Here is a 19,429-nt window from a genome sequence, read left to right as displayed (position 1 = left end):
TCCACAAAAAGTTTCCCTAGGCTCCTGTGTCAGGGCTGGCTGTTTTCCTATTTTGCATGTTTCTCAGAAAACGGGAAAATGTCTGCACAGTCTGGCCTAAGATGGCAAGCCTGGTGCCCTCCAGATGTTTTGAACTAGAACTCTCATCAGCATTGAATGGGGCAATGAGTTGAAGTCCAACAACATCTGGAGGGTCACAGGTTCCAAATCCTTGGTATAGCCAAAGCTAAGGACTTTTAAGATTTTGTTGATTTTAATAAAGGAGGCTTATGTATGTGTTTGCTCTTTCACTGCAGGTAAGTTAAGCAAATGCTTAAAACCACCCTTTGATAATACTAGATGCTAAAAGTGCTTTACATGGCTGGGTTGTGCCATAAAGTGCTAGTTTTGACCTATAAAGCTTTAAACGGCTCAGGACCGCAATGCCTCAAGGAACACCTCTCCCCCCTAAACCACCCCAAACTCTGCATTCATCGCCTGAGGCCCTTCTTCATGTTCTTCCTCCACCTGAGGTCCAGAGGGTGGCAACACGAGAATGGGCCCTCTCTGTAGTGGTTCCCCATTTGTGGAATGCTCTCCCCAAGGAGGTTCAACTGGTGCCTTCATTATATATATTTAGGTGCCAGGTGAAAACATTCCTCTTTAACCAAGCCTTTGGCAGATTGATATTATACAGCCTTTTAAATGTGTCTGTGGGAAGAGGGGGGGTGTTACTGTTTTGTTTTTGATTATTTACTTGTTTTATCCTGTATTTTATTCTGTGAACACCCCTGAGATCTTACGTTGAAGGGAGTATATAAATCTAAGAAATAAATAAACAAATAATAAAAGATAACATTTATAACAATAATAAAATAAATGTACACACTCTGATACAATCAGTACTCTAGCAGTATAGTCCAGTAGCTATATATCGGTAACGATCCTGTCTTAAGTGCTTTATCAATGCAAGTCAAAAGCTGTACAGAAGTGGTATCTATTTTAACAGGAGTCACAAGTATCAGCAACCGGCCAAGAAGGCATTGGATCTGTGACAGACATTTTGACAGAGCTTGAGCTTTCTGAATATTGCTCTGTATTCGAGAAGGAAAATGTGGACAGACAAGCACTGGTAAATATAGAACTTTTGCATTACTTGCTTTGCTCCTGTATGTCTATTTCTTCAGCTTCTAGGCTCCTTCATGAAGATCAATAACGGTAGTTTGCGGGGGCATGGGGAGGGAACAAATCCATTCAGGTCTTTGCTCGGATCTCTTGTGAAAGCGGCTTGCAAGGAGTGGTCACAAGACAACTGCATTCAAGTGTGGCATCAGCAGCAAAACTAACCCTGTGCCCAGATGGTGCCAGGATTATTCAGGAAGCATTTCCTGCCCTCATTCTTGATCTTCTCTGGTGTTGCCTTTTGACAACTGGACAGCAGGTCCCACTGAAAGTCCTCTGAAGCTACGGAGTGGGCTGAGCCACTAGAACTTGCACAATCTGTGAAGGGAACAACTACTTGACAACAGTGTTACCAAGACAGACCTAAGTTGCTGCACAAGTCTTATAGATGGTTAGTGGTGGAAGAATATTTGCATGAAGAGTTTCTGAGGCTGCTTTTACCAGTATTGCTTTATTTATTTATTTATAAGGGTGACCTTGACCATATTCAACCCTCTGTTTCTCAAAGGACAGCACTGAAACACAAGTTACTAAAGTCCAAGCCTCTTTTCATTTAAGTCGCTATCTATTGTAGAACCACAGCTCGTATATTTGTGTGTGATTCTTATTGTAACAGGCCTTGTGCACAGAAAAGGAACTTAAAGACATGGGAATTCCCCTGGGACCCAGAATGAAAATTCTGCATTATTTAAGGAACAAAAGCAACAACCAGGTACGCTTGGGGTAATTGTTCAAGTGATTTAAATCCATACCTTCAGCATTAGGGATTGGAAAAATGCAGAATGCTTTGAATCTCCTTTTGTGGATATTGGCAATATTTATTGACTTGAACCAAATGGAACATCCAGCCCTTTGCTCTCTCCCTACCACCACTTTTGGCAATCGTATCTTCTCTCTCCCCCTTCTGTCTGTCAATTCTACTCTTGTTCGTTAGCAGGCAGGCAGCTCCATTGCAAGGACATTTCATAATCTCTGGGGCAGGATTGGGCAGACCAGCTCTATCCAGTTCTATTCCTCTTTCACTCGGTTTCCTCCACCCTGCCATTCTGTCCTCTTTCTTCATAAATATGTGTGTGTTTAATTTTGCACACATCCACACTATTTTTGCACTACATCTCTACCATATGTGTTGAAATAAATAAATAAATAGACTGTCCAGTAGCACCTTAGAGACCAACTAATTTTGTTCTTGGTATAAGCTTTCGTGTGCATGCACACTTCTTCAGATACACTGAAACAGAAGTCACCAGACCCTTATACAGTACTGTACAGGCATCCCCAAACTTAGGCCCTCCAGATGTTTTGGACTACAATTCACATAATCCCTGACCACTGGTCCTGTTAGCTATGGATTATGGGAGTTGTAGGCCAAAACATCTGGAGGGCCGCAGTTTGGGGATGCCTGCCCTTATATATAGTGGGAGGGTGGGGTGGGGTTTTTCTACCCCACCCACCTGAATCTATCTCTGTGTTTTTTTCTTTATTTCTTTATTGGAGAGGAAGTGGAAATTGATAAATTTCTGATACCTTATGCATACATACTTTAGGATGTGGAGGGGGCTACCATATGTTTTGCTGGTTTTATTTCTGTTTTGGACTACCTCTTTGGAAGGGAGACAGTTTTTTTCATGTGTGTGCTCCTATCTGATATACCTTGGGACAGACTACATGTTATACACACAAGCATGCAAGAAAGTCCCAGTGTCCCCTCCCCTTTTTGATTTCTCAAATGAAAAGCGGTTAGGAGGCCGAACTTTGGAGTGAGTGGTAAGATAGATGTGCTTAATATTTCCCTGTCTGCTATGTTTTCCTTTAAAAAATGTCTCTGCCTCCAGTAGCTTTTCCAGATGAGATATTCATATTGGGAAATAGCATAAAAATTGGTAGAACTAAGGCAGAGGCATTTGCATTTGTTACTATTGTATTTTTAAATTAGAGATTGATCTTAAGTGCATGTTTGTGTGGAAACTGACCCAAGCCTTTGAATGTCATGGGCAAAAAGTAAATAATGCAATTACTTGAGCAACCAGTGACATTGGCAAATGCATATTGTTTATAGTGTAGAAATGCTAAATGGTAATTATTGTGCGACACTGAAACCTTTTTGCAAAGCGAGCCTCCTTCTAGTGGGTTGGGCAGTTGTGCCAGCAGTGTGCTTGAAAGGAATGGTACAAGAGATGGCGGTCTGATTTTTGTTGCAGAATTCTAAAGGGCAGACATCTGCAGCTGCTGGGGAAGGTGGAAATACCAAGCAGGAGGTACCTGTAAAGCCTACAAATGCAGAGACAAGTTGCCGGCGTCTGGATGTTGTGACAGGGCAGGTAACCCCCACCTCCCACACAACTCTGTGCCAGCCTCAATTTAAGAGCCTAATAAATGAACAGATGGCCTGTTGGGCTTTGAGTGACTCTTGAACTGTTTTAAGAAAGTATTACTTAAGTTCCACAAGTCCAGGCCAAATTTGTTTTGGATTTACCTGGCCCAGTCTCACAGCTAGGTTGGGAAAACTTATATTATTCTTCTATATTACGTCAACAAGCATACCCAGTTGACATTGCGTCTTTCAAAAAAGCTTATTTCAAAGTACCTTATGAAAGAACCCTGAGTAAGCTTAGCAGTCATGGAATAAAAAGAGAGGGCCTCTTATGGATTAGGAAACTGGTTCAGAAACAGGCAAAGGGTAGAAATAAATGGATAATTCTCCCAACGGAGGGTTGGTGATGATTAAACCCTTCATTAGCCGGTTCCTAGGTGTATTACCACAGTTTAAAATTTAGAAATAAAAGCTGTTAAATCACAGCCACAGGTATATGGTGGGTTCTGTGTAAAAGGCAGTATGTAGCAAGGGAGTCTTCCAAGGATTGGTATTAGGAGCTGTGCTTGTTTTTTGGTTTTTTAAAATAATTTTTATTAAATTTTCAAATTGTAACAACAATTTTTCCACAAATCTTAATTGAACAATTTATATATCCATACTCCCCTACCCACTCTTTGGCTTCCCCCGTACTTCCGTATTGATTTATTAAACAAATTCTATACCCTGCTGGTTTTACCTCTTATATAATTGTGAAAGTTTAGTCAAAACCGGCCAATGAGTCCAAATCTTTATACTGTCTTTTTATATAGTTTATAAATGGTTCGCACTCCTTTTTGAAATCGATGTTGTCTCTCTCATGTATCCTCTCTGTCAGAGTGACAGAGAGGACTGACAGGAGCTGTGCTTGTTAACTTGCTCATAAGTGATCTAGAGTTAGGGCAGAGCCATGAGGTAGCCTGGTTTGCTGGTGGTACCAAATGGTTGAGGGTGTTTAAAACAAAAAGGAATTAGGATGAGTTTGTCTCCCTCAATATATACAGTACTAGAACCTGGAGACATCCGATGACACTGAATGTTGGGAGATTCAGAACAGACCGCAACAATCGTCAGCAGGTCTTGCCACAGCAACCAATCACACGCCCAATCGCCACTGCAAATCTCCGGCTGGCTGCTGCCACCGGTCGCCCATCCCCTCTCTGCTATCCGTGTATACGACAACCCACAATTTTTCACAATTGTTTCTAAAGATAAAATATTGTCTTATACACAGCAAAATACGGTATTTCTTTACATAGTTAAACTATGGAATTTGCTCCCACAAGAGGTAGTGAGGACCACCAATTTGGTTGGTTTTAAAAGAGAATTAGACACATTCAGTAAGGACACGGGTGGCGCTGTGGGTTAAACCACTGAGCCTAGGGCTTGCTGATCAGAAGGTTGGCGGTTCAAATCCCCGTGATGGGGTGAGCTCCCGTTGCTCGGTCCCAGCTCCTGCCAACCTAGCAGTTCAAAAGCATGTCAAAGTGCAAGTAGATAAATAGGTACCGCTACAGCGGGAAGGAAAACGGCGTTTCCGTGTGCTGCTCTGGTTCACCAGAAGTTGCTTTGTCATGCTGGCCACATGACCTGGAAGCTGTACGCCGGCTCCCTCAGCCAATAACGCGAGATGAGCGCTGCAACCCCAGAGTCGGTCACGCTCATGGTCAGGGATCCCTTTACCTTTACCTTTTTAGACACCTTCATGGATAGCTATATTCCACCTCCCTTGTTGGAGGCTGTATGCCTCTGGATACCATGTGCTGAGAATCGTGCGGAGAGTATTGTGGGACTGAGGTCCTGCTTGCAAGCTTCCCATAGGCATCTAGTTTGCTACTGTGAGAACAGGATGCTGGACTCAATGGGCTTTTTGCAGTAGAAGTCTTATAGTCTCCTTCAGTAACTTGGTTTGAGGTTTTCAATACTGGTGATTTATGCTTCTGAGTCTTTAAACATCCCAAATGATAACTGAAGGGTTCAGTCTAACAAATATTTGCCTATCCCAGATAATATGTAACCTAGAGAGCTATCTGAAGCTTCCTGAGCCAGTTAATATCTGAAGCTTAAATTGTTTAAGCTTGGAGAAGAGATTGGCAGAGAAGCTGCTCGGAGGTCCTTGGAAGGAAAGTAAAATAAAAATCATAATGTCCTGCAGCAGTGAGTTCCACAGGTCAGCTGTGTGTCATGTGCAGGGAAGGATCGCTTGTTTCACAATTGCTATGTGCTTAATTTCAAGTAATATACTCTCATAAACTTGCCCGCATGAAACAATATGTTGTATTTAAACTCCATTAGGTCTCTGCAAACTATCCTCAGCTAATCTACAAACCAGAGATTTTCTTTGCCTTTGGCTCCCCTATTGGGATGTTTCTCACTGTGCGAGGGGTGAAAAGGATCGATCCGAACTACAGCCTGCCTACCTGCAAAGGCTTCTTCAATGTATTCCATCCTGTATGTATGAGCAGCAATGCGTTGTTCTCCCACCCCCCTCCGGAGGGTCAAATTACTGGGTGCATTCCACGTTATTCACACATCTATTTTTGTGGAATCTCTATAAGATTCATAATGACTAAATTAGGTCTCCTTAATTCCAATGGGGCTTAAGTGCAATTAACTTGGTCTGATTCCCACTCAAGATATTTAGATACCCTGCAGTGGCTTTACTGCATAATGTGGAATGTAAACTTAAATGTGGAATGCACTGCTGTCATGGGATCCACAAAGCTTCCATTAAAGGCAGGAATCCGGTTGCTCCTTTCATCATCCCTGATCATACTGGGGCTGATGCAGTTTGGAGTCCAACAACATCTGGAAGGCCACATGTTTCCACCCCAATTTAAGTGGATTGTAATTGGGAAAGATGCTGGTACTTGGCATTAAGTAGTACAGTATATCTATATTATTAAATGAAAACAGAAGAAAACAAAACCACTAACAGATACATACCAGTTCTGTGGCCAGTTAAATACCAAGTGTTCATTCATTGAAAATAACATAAAGTGTGACCATTTTGGACAATTTTGCCTGAAGTTCATTTTATTTCATTATTTTAAGTATCATGATACAGTAAGTGAATTTAGGATTCCTTCATCCTTCCAGGTACTCAGTGCAGCACCAGCAAAGGTTGGGCAGGGTGGCATCACTAGAAATCCCATCTTCTTGGCTAGGAGACCAGTCCTCTTGCAGACCAGATACTGATGCTGTGCCAGAGGGACAGAACTGGGATTCTCTTGGTGTACTTACTCTGCTATCCAACAGTTTGTTGTATGGGGGACATGCTGAAGCTGCCTTGTCAGCTACAATTCAGAATTTCATGAATGCGAGGGCAGCTCTGCAGTTTTTCCAGTACATTGTTGGCCAGGAGCAGTCTAGGAGTAGAGGGGCTTTCTATAAGCTTTTAGGTGCCATGACAAAAGAAAGGTGGGAAGTAAATGTAAGGAAAAAAAATCTTTTTAAATGCAATGTGATATATAGATATATAGTTACACTGGTTTTGCTAGTATATTTTAAGAATTGTTTTGAATTTAATCATTATATTGTTTATAGAATTTATTATAAGCCACTTAGTGGTCATTTGGAGAGGTTGGAAAGGAGATGTTATATATAAATTAGAATGAAGTGTCCCTGCTTGCTTTCTTCTGCAGTTTGATCCAGTAGCATACAGAATTGAGCCCATGATTGTCCCTGATGTGGAGTTTGATCCTATGCTGCTCCCTCACCACAAGGGGAGGAAGAGAATGCACTTAGGTAAAACAGGGAATCTTCCTACTGCTTTCATCGCCCTTTGAATCTCTCCAAAAAAGCCTCCTTATATTTCTGGCTAGTGATTGAACACAAGACATACAGATTGTCTTCTGCTCCCTTTGGGCAATCATAACACCTATTCTGATTCTGAGAAGAATCCAGAGAGACCCAGGTTTCATTTAGAAAGTTGTGTGCTAGCCCTTCATGATTAAAAGCAACCATCAACCTGATTAAATAACAAATCTCCAGTCCATACAGGGAATTTTTTTTAAAAAAAAAATAACAATATCTAAATAGCTCAGTTAAATTAATTATTTCTGGAATTATTGGAGGTTATTTTGTGGAATGTGGAAATTGATCAAATATTATATACCTGGAGACATTCAAGAGTTGGGACTAAAAATATGTATAGCTTTATTGTCTAGTAGACTTGATAAATTACTTATAATTATATTAACTCAGATCAAGTGGGATTTGTAACAAAATAATAAATTTTAGACCTAATTAGAAGAATTTTTAATGTTCTTTCCTATAGGAAATTGAACAAAACTAAACACCAATTACCATTTTGACGCTTAAAACATTCAAAGCTTTGGATAACTTAGAAGATAATTTTGTAACTGAGCTTATGCAGTTAGGCACCAAAACTGAAAATGCTCTTTCTGCAATTTATCTACATATGCTACAATTCACACTAATAATTATGACTCAGTACATGCTACCAGGGACAAAACAAGAGTTAGATGCCAAGTTCCCATATCACATTTTGCCTCCCAAAGTTGCTCTTCACGTGTTTCTACTTTCTCAGAATGTTAGCCACAGTCCTCTGGCAACCTCAACAAGCGATACAAATGATTCTTGAAATAACATTTTCACTTGTGTACGAAGATGAATCATTCCAGCCATCCATCTTCTGGAAATAAAACAATTTGTGAGAAATAATCCAGGGAAACAAGAGAATTGAAGAAAAGTTGAGGAACGTTCCAGTGGGGCAGGGAGGAAGGAGTGAGAGGCAGATGGTGGAATTGTGAGAATCAAGGATAGGATTGAAGAGATGAGGGAAGGAAAAAAGAGGGTGTTAGGAATTGACTGGTGCTAAAGACACGAGGATAAGCCATAAGGGGTCCACAGGTAAGAAAGATGCATCCTGGCCCGTTGATGACATATTTTTAATTTCAGGCTTTCAGAACAGGCTGGTTTTTTTTTAATTGTAAGGCTGTTTTTACCTTCTCCTTTTCAGAACTGAAGGAAGGCCTCACGCGAATGAGCATGGACCTCAAAAACAATTTACTGGGCTCCTTGAGAACAGCCTGGCAGTCATTCACCAGGACTCCACTTCCAGCTGTAGAGGCAGGAGCCACTGGAGATACTGAACAAGTATTGGAAGCTGAAGCCAGTTCAGAGAAACAGACTGGTGAGCAGGGGATTAATTGTAGTTTGTGAACGGGAGAACAAGGTGCAGAATCCAGCAGAATCCGCCCATTATTCCTGTTGCAGCCAAGGGAAAGTTTTGCCTGTTGCTCTGCACAAGTCCTTGCAAGATGCTTCCATTGATGCATTTATGCAAGTTCTATTCTGTCCTTCATTGTCAAGTGATCTCAAGCTGGCTAAAAGAAATATCTTCCTCCCTGTACTGCCCTGCCCAGATATACAGTAAAAACAAATGCATACATCAGCATTCAATAAAAAGTATGTGACATAAAAGTGAACAACATAAAATAGAATGAAAAGCAGTTCATGAACTCACTTAACCTGCTCCTATTCAGTGTTAAAATAAGTAACCTCAATCATGTCCGACTCCGCCCCCGCCGGCTAGTGGTGGGTCTTTAATTAACACTGGAAGCTAAGCAGCGTCACCACCAGTTGTATATTAAGGGGAAGGATGTTCCACAACTTGGGTTCCACCTCTGAGAAGGCCTTGTCTTGAGCCAAACAGCTGCAGACTACAGGCTTCACAGAGAGATGATAGGGAACCAGGCAGAGGGCCTTCTCGGTAGTGGCACCCGCCCTGTAGAACGCCCTCCCACCAGATGTCAAAGAGAAAAAACAACTTCCAGACTTCTAGAAGACATCTGAAGGCAGCCCTGTTGAGGGAAGCTTTTAATGTAGGACAGACTATTGTATTTTAATATTTTGTTGGAAGCCACCCAGAGTGGCTGGGGAAACCCAGCCAGATGGGTGGGGTATAAATAATGAACTATGATGATGATGATGATGATGACGACTAGAGCATCCCCAACAGATTTTAATTCCTTGGCAGGGCAGGGAGAGATGCTCCTTCAGATAACTAGGTTCAGCGTCATTCAGGGTTCCATACATCAGCACTAAAACCTTGTATTGGGCTTGGTAGCATATAGGCAGTCAGCGCAGACTCTTCACAATCCGTGTTATATGCTTCTAGCTGGCTGAGTCAGTCCAAACTGGCAGCAGCCTTGTGTACCAGCTGCAGCTTCTCAACAGTTTTTAAGGACAGCCCTACATACAGCACATTAAAGACAGCATAAATGAGGCTCATGGGTGTCATCCATTCAAGCACTAACCTGACCCAAAATTTCTCAGCTCTCTGCAAGAAGGTGGTCTCTTACTCCTTGGACTCTCAACCATGTGAGAGTTTTCAATAATTTTATCAATTAATTTAGATATCCTTTGGCCAGATACTGACCACCTTTGCTCCACTGGGTAAATAAACCCCAAGTGCCCTTTGAATTTGTGCTCTGTAATCTCTGGGCCTGCACATGGACTGGTGTAACTCTTTTGCCAAAATGTCAAATTAATTTGTTTTGCTTTGGCAGCGGTCACCCCTTGTTTTCAGTTGCCTATGATGATGCTTGCAAAGATATCTGCATCTAGTGTGTGACAGAGCATTAGTCCTCCTTAGGCAGCAAACATGACTTGCAATTAGGGTTGCCAGACTCAATAGAGGACAGGACTTCTGTGCCTTTAATTGCCCTGCTCTCTTTTGAGTCTGGAAACCTTAAAGAGAAACCAGCAGACCCTTTTGCTTGGAAATTAAACAAAGGGTCTGCTGGTTTCTCTTTAAGGTTTCCAGACTCAAAAGAGAGCAGGGCAATTAAAGGCACAGAAGTCCTGTCCTCTATTGAGTCTGGCAACCCTACTTGCAATACTTGTTAGCATTGGACAGTCATGCCTTCACCAACCCAGCCTGGTAACCAGTTTTAGCTGTGTATATTAATGCTGTCTTTCTTTCTTAAACAATTCAGATAGGAAACCTGAGGAACCAACCACACCAGTGAAAGAAGAGCCTGCCCCAGTTAACGTGGGTATGCTCAATGGGGGTCACCGCATTGACTATGTGCTTCAAGAGAAGCCAATTGAAAGCTTTAATGAGTACTTGTTTGCACTGCAAGGCCATCTCTGCTACTGGTAAACAATTTTTTTTTAAATGTGTCTTTAAATTAATTAGCAATTTCCCTCATCTTCCAAGAAGCTCAGAGCGATATATATGTTCTCCCTTATTGGGGCAAGATCTATCAATAGGCAGAACAAGGCTCTCTGAAGACTTTCCAGTAGGCCCCAGACAAGGGGCTTCCACCACTTTCAGCCAAGGAATGAAGGTGGGGTGGGACATTCTCATAACTTTCAACCACTTTCAGGAGTGAAAATTTGTGGGAAGACATAGGAAGCTGACGAGTAATCCAAACATCCTTATTATTGTCCTGGACACTTCATTCATTCAAAGTTGTGTCTTCAACAATTGTAGCTATAGCTGTAGGATGAGATGATTGTGTGTGTGTGTGTGTGGTTTTGATTTGGGCTACTTTAAAATGAGGCTGCATTTTAAAATTTTAAATTTAAACTGTATTTTATCCCGTATTTTAATTAATTGTTTTCCTTTCTTTTATGTCTTATTGTAATTTTACTGGTGTCAGCCACCCTGAGCCCAGTTTTGACTGGGGAGGGTGGGGTATAAATAAAAATTATTATTATTATTATTATTATTATTATTATTAGTGTTAAGATTGTCCTTTTTCCTGGTGCCTAAGTAAATCTGCCACTTTGGCACGCTTGCTCTATATGTAGTTCTAGTAAGTAATTCATTGTACATAAACATTTAACTTCCAGGGAGTCAGAGGACACAGTGCTGTTGCTGCTGAAAGAGATTTACCAAACAATGGGCATCGGCATGGACCAGTCCCTTCCATAAAGCCAGACTAATCAGCTGCACCAAATGTAAGTTGCCCTGTCTTTCTACTCATCACCCAGTTGGGAAAAGTGCAAAAAACTATTTTGGCTGTGGTGTGTGCATTCAACTCACAATGAATGCTGTTTGCAGATTTTGTGGGTTGTTGGTAGTGCTTCAAAAACCTACCAAGCCAGTTTGGACAAGCATGACCCTAGGACTCAAGAAATGAATGTGTAAGCCACAAATTAATATGTATTTCTCATACTACCTTCAGCATTCTTGTTTGTCCACAGCTAAAGTGGCTCAGAGGCAAATGGCCGTGAAGGAACAGTACAGCTTTAATTCCACAATCCTAAACAATACAGTGAAGTAATGGTTAATTCATTACAGTGAATCAAAATCTTTTTGATTCCAGCAAACTTTTATTTTCATCATACTGATGTTTAGCTGGTGCAGGGGCATGTCTATGTACCAGTAGTTTTTTGTTTTAGCGGGATGCACCCATTACCATCCAAGAAACATGGTAGGAATAGCAGTGGCTGTCTGTGTTGTCCTCAGAATATACAGTGGTACCTCGCAAGACGAATGCCCTGCAAGACGAATTTTTCGCAAGACGAATGCTTCTTGCAATCTGATGGTGACTCGCAAGACTAATTCGTTTTGTGAAAAATTCATCTTGCGAATCGCGGTTTCCCATAGGAATGCGTTGGAATTTAATTAATGTGTTCCTATGGGCAAAAAAAGAAATTTCAATGCATTCCTATGGGAAACCATGATTTGCAAGACGAATTTTTCGCAAAACAAATTGACTTGCGGAACGAATTAAATTCGTCTTGCGAGGCACCACTGTAACAGGATTGAGTGAAATCTCTTTTTCCATTGATAGTACAGGGCAGAAAGAGGCACTCTCCTTTCTTGAGGCCTATTTCCTGTTTTTCTGATTGTTTACTGTTTGTAAAAGAAGCGTAGACAACTGCCACATAACCTCCTCCCAAATGAATATACTTTGTTTAAACAATGCAAATTTAATATTTTAGCCAAAAGTCACTAAAACAGTTTATCTTTTGTTTTTCAATTATTTTTGGGAGTCTAAGTTGCACTGTTGAATGTGACTATATTTTTCAGAGATTTCTAATAATAATAATAATAATAATAATAATAATAATAATTATTTATTTATACCCCGCCCATCTGGCTGGGTTTCCCCAGCCACTCTGGGTGGCTTCCAACAGAAGTATTAAAATACAATACTTAATTAAACATTAAAAGCTTCCCTAAACAGGGCTGCCTTCGGATGTCCTCTAAAAGCCTGGTAGTTGTAGTAGAGCTACATGATGCATTCAGTACTATCCTTTTCCTAATTGTCACTTATGTTGACACATAAATGTTTTTTACCCAGTGTTTGCAGTTTTGAAATAGCCTTAACGTAGTTCCCATCCCTCTTTGATTTCTGCATCCACCCACCCATCCAACACTGGCTTAGCTAATCTTTCCCTGTTGCTTCCTTAGATTTGCTCCATACTGAAAACTCATCAAGGCTCCTGTCCACCTTCCTCTTGTCTCCTCTGTTGCTGCTGTGCCCAGCATGCTTCAACCCCACTGCCTGGAGCTCTGGAGGACTCACCACCCAAGTCTTATTCCATGGGAAGTGCAGCAAGCACTTTGACTCTCTGGGCTGTGTCCTCTGGCTAGAGGCTAGCGTGTGTCAAGTTGCAATATCACCGGCATCAGGTCTAGTGGTGCACTAGGCGGGGCCAGGAATCGGTGCTAGAACTTCACACCTCCTCTTCAGTTGGAAAGCCACGATACAGGACGTTGATACCAAACTGGGGAGATACCACACTTTGCTGAGTAAAGCTGTGAGGAATGTGGGCATACGGAAACGCTTGTTTTGTGGCTGCACTGGACACCCAGCACCAGACGTTTTTGTTTTGAGTAGTAGATTTTTGTTCCTTCAAACCTTAATGCTGCTGCTTTGCCCAACAGGTGGAGCTACAGACCAAAGCAAAAAGGCCAGTTCCTGTCCCTACTGTAGCAAGCGCTATTGTGCTGGTAATTCCCACGTATCATCCCGTACCAACCTTGCTACAACAGGAAAAGCACATAGGCACTCACTTAGGAATAAACTAGACAGGTGCTTGGAAAAACCCTGTAAATCTGTATCTGGCACAGGTGACTCCTCACATTATGAAATTGTCTCTATTGTCTGCTTAGTGTAGTTCTTATCCACATGGCTTTAGCATACTGGAGAAGCTCCATTTCATATGTATCCTTGCTGTCCATGCTGTGTTAAGAGCTGCAATGATCCAGCAGGTATGCAATAAGGAAGAGAGCCTGGGCTGTTGGGAGGGTCTTCCCCTGAGCTAGGTTCAGTAAGAATAGGATGCCCTACTACGAGTGTTTGGAAAGGATTATGCACCGCCAAAGATGGTGTCTGTGACTGAACATCCACTTACTTAACAGCTAATTCTGATCTCATTTGTTAGTGGGTGGGTGGGATAAGTCTGGGTCAAGGGGAATCATGTTTCCCAACCCTTTAAGCCTATACCTACTGACCAAGAGATCCTGGTGGTGAATTAAAACTAGGCCTGTGCCCATTTAGTAGATTGTGTTTTAAAACACTGGGTAGCAGTACCTCTGCACCTGCACTTTTTACACAGGAGATCATTTCCCCCCCCCCTGACAAAACATAGGAAGGTGGTTGGCCAGCTGCTCACCAAGTTGATATGCTGAGCTGTATATTGAATACAGGAGGCCACTAATATATTTACTCACCTCCGATTTTCTCCTTGCTACCAATTCTTCAAGCCCTGTAGTAAGCAAGGAGAAAGGCGATTTCTGCTTCACTTGCCCTTGAAGGTTGAGTAAGGAAAGAAACAGTGCTGTTTCTCTAAGCTGAATGTAAGTGAGTGCTTGGCACTGCTGGGGGTGGGTGGTCCACACTAGAGGGCAAGAGGGACTTACTTGCTGCTGGGGGGGGGGGGGGAATGTGGAACTGTAACCTGAAATAACAGTCATGTGATTCACCATGAATCCAGATTCAGCAGGGCTCACTTCACCTGTGTCTCAGCATGGTCTCAGAGGATTTGCTCATATTTTTAAAGAACCTCTTCTATGAAGGCAGCAGCAAACAATGTGCCATGCTATTTTCTCTCTGTATACAGTGTATCAAAACTCTTGTCAGTATTCAGTTTGGTTATTCATCCTATGTATTTGCACTATTCGTTTCTGCATTGTTCATAATCTCATCCACTCTTCACCTTTTGCGCTGTGCTTCCTAGACACAGGTCCAAGCTCCCAAACCCTCCCCCCATCCTGCTCACCCCCACCGCTGCTTTCCCCAGGAAAACCCACAAACAGCAGTTCAGGTTTTCTGCAGAATTGTTTTCAGTGGTAAAGAGCAGGTTTTCATAGGGAAAGTGCTGGGGCAAGAGAGAGAGAGAGAGAGAGAGAGAGAGAGCACACTTTGGAGCTTTAAAGCATGGACCTCTGCCTAGAAATACAACACAAAAGAGGAAGTCTGGATGAACCCTGAGTGATGCTGTTTGACACAACCAAGTTCTGGATTAGACTCTCTAGCAGCAGTTATAGGAAGAGTCCAGCCTTGGTCAATCAGTTCCCAAACAGCTGTTGAAGTTTATGCACTTTGTAAAATATATCTATTTTAAAAGTTATTTAATTTTTCTCCCAATAAATATTTGACTTTGGTGCATTTATTGGCCTCTGTAAGGAGAACCTTGGAAGTCTGAGTGTCCCCAATATAAGAACCCAAGCAAGGTTGGAAAAAAGCAGTGAAGATGCTTTTCTCGTGTAATTAGAGAACGGCCACAAGTGATTATAGCTTACTGCTTAATCAAATACAGTGGTGCCTCACTAGACGAATTTAATTCGTTCCACGGGTCTTATAACGAAAAATTCGTCTAGCGAATCCCATAGGAATGCATTGAATTTTTTTGATTTTTTTTTGCCCATAAAGGGACGCTTTAATTGAATTTCAATGCATTCCTATGGGAAACCACGATTCGCTAGACAAATTTTTCGTAAAATGAATTCGTCTAGCGAGGCAACCTCCGCTAGAAAAAAAACCTTTCGTTAAACTGAAATTTCGTTAAGCAGGGCATTCGTTAAGCGAGGCACCAATGTTACCTGACCTCTGTCATTCTGTGCACTGTGACAGAAATCAGCAATTCATCCAGCAATTGTCAACTTGCAAAAAATGCACATCTTTTTCCCCAGCATGTTCCTGTGTTGGAAAATAAGTACTACAAGGAGCAGCCCCCAAATACAGAACTTGCCTGCATTTCCTATTCCCTTTTCCCACTTCCCCTCTGTGAGGCCAAACACCGTGGCTGTAGACTTGAGGCAGTAGTTGGTTTTTGCTCTGTGTGCATCTTGTCTGTGTTGTAGGAAAATCCTGAAGTGCAAATGACAGAAATGGCCCTTAAAATTATGAATGTTTAAGGATGTACATCTGTAAGTTTCACCACTGACTGCAATCTAAGTTGCCATATTGGAGATGCTTCATACATCAGGAAAACATGCTGAAATATTGTGTCTTTATCATAGACATTAGCTTGATACTTACAGAGGTAAAAATTCTTGCTTTCATTCTAGGACTGTGCTACATACCTAAACCTTTTTGTCACACTTTTTATACCACACTGCAGTTGTACTGTGCAATAAGTCAAAGCAGTAGCACTTCTCTTAGAACTATGGTTTGTATCCAACCAATTTTTTCTCAGAGTAGACCCATTGAAATTCATGAAACTGTTTGCCATTTCAATGGGTCTACTCTGAGTATGACCAGCTTTGCTGCAACCTTGCACCCCAGTGTTAAGATCTGCAGATGCTAGTAATGACAGTGTCTAACTTGTGATCTTGCGGGCCAAAAAGAGGCTTAGTAATGTGTGGATGATGAATTTAGTTTTTCTTTTGTATAAGGAAACAACTGTTCTTCCAGAGAACATGCAAAACACGTTGAGCACAATGTGAAAAACAGACATCAGTAAACAGGTTAGGGGCAAGCTATAAAGTCTCGTTTAGTGCACTCTTCTGATGCATGTTTGCACTCTTCTGATGCATGTCCTGCAGTGTTCTGGTGTAAGTGTGCAGAATTGTTACCTTATAGTTAATCCCTCCTTTGCCAAATCCAATCCCTGCCTTACACTACAGTCTTAACTATCTGAAGGGAAAGCCTAAAATGAAGTAAATATTTTTTGTGAGCTCCAGTTTGATAGCTTCCGAGTTTATAGCACCTTGCAGTCATTCATTAGTAACATGAAAGACAGATTGTACGTACTTCTACTTTACAGAGTGCACAAGGTAAGGGAGAACGAGAAGTTAGTGTTTCACATTCAGCAATGCCTTGCATGCCCCATTTGGGTCTAATCTGAGGACCAAAGCAGTGCATTTTCTTTTGAAGTTTTAGCATTTTTATTAGACAGTTTTAAAAACAAAACCGTAAAACAATGAAAACACAACTCCATTGATTTGGCCTCTAAAAATGTACAAATTGTGAAAAATGAAGGTAAAATAATCTTTTATCACAGCAACAATCCTTCCATACCTACTAATGGTTCAGACTAGCCCAATCTGCAAAGCAGGAACAAAATTAACTGCCCGAAAATGCCCCATACCAGGAATGATAGTGGTTTAACTATGACAGGGGAGCAAAACCTTGAGATTCCCACGTGGGTAAACAGAGGAAACCTCACCATTCATTATAAATTGTTTTGCATATTCCTGAGACATCTGCTTGGCCACTATTTCGTTCTGCTCCCCTCCTCCTTTTATCAATTTTTTATTCTACCTCCTAGGAGCTTACATGATCCCGGCTGATTTTAACCTCACAACCACCCTTTGAGGTAGGTTAGGCTGCTAGTGGCTGGCTCAAGGTCACCCAAGACTGACTGTTGGAAACAGGAGGCTGATTGAGCCAGACTTTCTTTTATTATTTTAATATTACTCATCACCTTTCTAAAATACCACAACTGCTTTCATTAGAGACACAAGTTTTCTTTTTTCCTTCGCTGTGTCCCTCAACATTTTTAGTTCTGGGGCCTCCCTTTAACCTCCAACTGCTGGATGAAACTTCTTATTTATTAGCTAGATATATGCCTGCCTTCTCTCCCCCTTCTCTCTCTTGGTGTTCTGCCTTTTTGCTTGTCTCTTTGCTCTTAAAACGAGGTTTAAGATAAAATGAAGACTGTGTCCCCTTCATTAGCCCATGACCCAGTTTTGGGTGCCAAACCACAAGCTGACAACTGATGTGCTAGCCTATGTTATGTGTGTGCATAGTTCCCATTTTGCACAGAAATACCACCATCTCCCTGCCACTGTTACCTTGCTTAAACCAGAAGTAGTTTGTGTGCTTCCCTCCTGAAGTTGTTGGGCTGCAACACCCATCGGCCTAAGCCAGCCTGAGCAACAGGTCAAGGATGATGAAAGTTGCAGTCCTGCAACATCATGAGAGCACAACGTTGGCTAGTCCTGCCTTAAATACCGTAGTCTTGTGAAGCCACAACCATTATCACCCCTGTAAAAAGAAAAGCACTTGGCACTGCTTGGGTATGTGCCCCACATCCAGAGTTCGACAACATCTGGGCAGCCAGCCCTGCTGTAGTTGGGCTTCCACCAGCCTCAGCCAGAAAGGTCAATTGACATTGGGAGCCTGCTGCTCCTGATGTAGGTAAATGCCAGTTATGGCCTTCTGCTATCCTATTTAGGGGTATGCGAGGACCATTTTATTTGGGTGACAGCAAGCAGAAAGACAACGTGGCACATCCAGTACGACAAAGAGCAGCAAGGTGACATTCTGCTTGTGGAACAACTTCTGTAGAGAGGGAGAGGGAGGGAAGCCTTGTGCTAATCACCTCTCCCCCACCCCTTCTATGGGGGCACTCAGAGGGATGCCCACCCTGCAGAAAGGGCAGTTTATGCTGCTGGTGTTTCCCCCATGCCATACCAAGTCCCCTGAAAGAAAAACACCTGTTTGGAAACCTCTCCAGATTTAAGGTCCCAAATCCCAGAGAAACAGTTGAACCAGCCTGTGGTCACGGTACCGCCATCTGTTCTCAGCATTCAGAAACTTCTGGCTCTGTCCCAAGCACACCAACTTAACAGCGGCTGAATCCTAGCACAGGCACCAACCAACAAATGCCGTGGACATGGATGAAGGCCAGTGCGTCTTTGAAGGACAAGCTCCAGCAGTGAGAGCAGGGGTCATAAGCACTTAAGTCTACAGCTATATACAGCTCCCCCCTGAACTCCACGGAAGGGAAAGAACACCAGCATGATGGTGCATGCACATGCAAAGTAGACAGTTGGCCACCTAAGAGCTGCTGTCGTGCAAGACGGTTTCAAAGAGGAAGCAAAAGTCTGAGAGTGAGACCTTGCAGCAGAGACCTCATCACAGCCCTCACCAAAACCACATTGCAAATGGTGGAAGCTGCAGAGGGGGAGCTCACAGCAACTGCACATCTCCTGAGTTTTGCCTCTTAAGCTGGTTGATTTTAAACAGCCTTGAGATAGCTTGTTAAGTCTTTTGCAATTCCACTGTTGGGTTTGTGCCCCAGTTTCCACAAATCCTGGTGCAGAGAGCAGCAGGTTGTATACATGCAACTGTTGGCGAACAGGTTAGTGATTTATCTGAGAGGTAGTCATTTTGGGGCATTTCTTTGCAAAGGTCTACTATAATGGGTCAATGGGTTTCATTTTTTGCAACCTGCTAAGGTCTAGAATCAGGTTGTAGTCAATCCTAGTCCTACTTAAGAGTAGACCCACTGAAGTTAACGGGCATGATTAACTTAGGACATTTATTTCAGTGGGTCTACTCTGAACAGAACGTAATTGGCTATAACACATAGAGTTGGCTAGGCCCTCAATTATCATCTATGGTGCAACAATATCCATCCCAGGGAGCTATCCAACCTCTGCTGGACAACCTCTTATGGATGAGAGCCCACCACTTTCTGAGATAGTTTGTTCCACTGCCAAGCAGCTTGTAACATCAAGAAGTTCTTCCTGCT

At 42.2% G+C, this 19,429-nt stretch overlaps 1 protein-coding gene across 4 annotated transcripts in view; it reads left to right on the top strand.

The window, feature by feature from the left end:
• The window catches only part of DDHD2 (DDHD domain containing 2), a 31,769-nt gene extending 16,655 nt beyond the window's left edge, over positions 1–15,114 (top strand). For 2 of the 4 annotated variants that reach the window (XM_035139567.3, XM_060268604.2), the window contains exons 10-18: positions 989–1,111; positions 1,778–1,873; positions 3,363–3,482; positions 5,810–5,965; positions 7,159–7,261; positions 8,499–8,672; positions 10,480–10,642; positions 11,342–11,449; positions 12,912–15,114. In XM_035139567.3, the coding sequence (XP_034995458.3) occupies positions 989–1,111; positions 1,778–1,873; positions 3,363–3,482; positions 5,810–5,965; positions 7,159–7,261; positions 8,499–8,672; positions 10,480–10,642; positions 11,342–11,423 (1,017 nt within the window). In that variant the 3' untranslated portion in view covers positions 11,424–11,449; positions 12,912–15,114. The remainder of the gene's footprint in view (positions 1–988; positions 1,112–1,777; positions 1,874–3,362; positions 3,483–5,809; positions 5,966–7,158; positions 7,262–8,498; positions 8,673–10,479; positions 10,643–11,341; positions 11,450–12,911) is intronic. The other 2 variants (XM_088657907.1, XM_088657908.1) reach the window with 2 other exon arrangements.
• Positions 15,115–19,429: the final 4,315 nt, after the last annotated feature.

Source organism: Zootoca vivipara, chromosome 14, assembly GCF_965207765.1.
Source record: "Zootoca vivipara chromosome 14, rZooViv2.hap1.1, whole genome shotgun sequence".
Lineage (NCBI taxonomy): Eukaryota > Metazoa > Chordata > Lepidosauria > Squamata > Lacertidae > Zootoca > Zootoca vivipara.
This window is presented reverse-complemented; position numbering and strand designations above follow the sequence as displayed.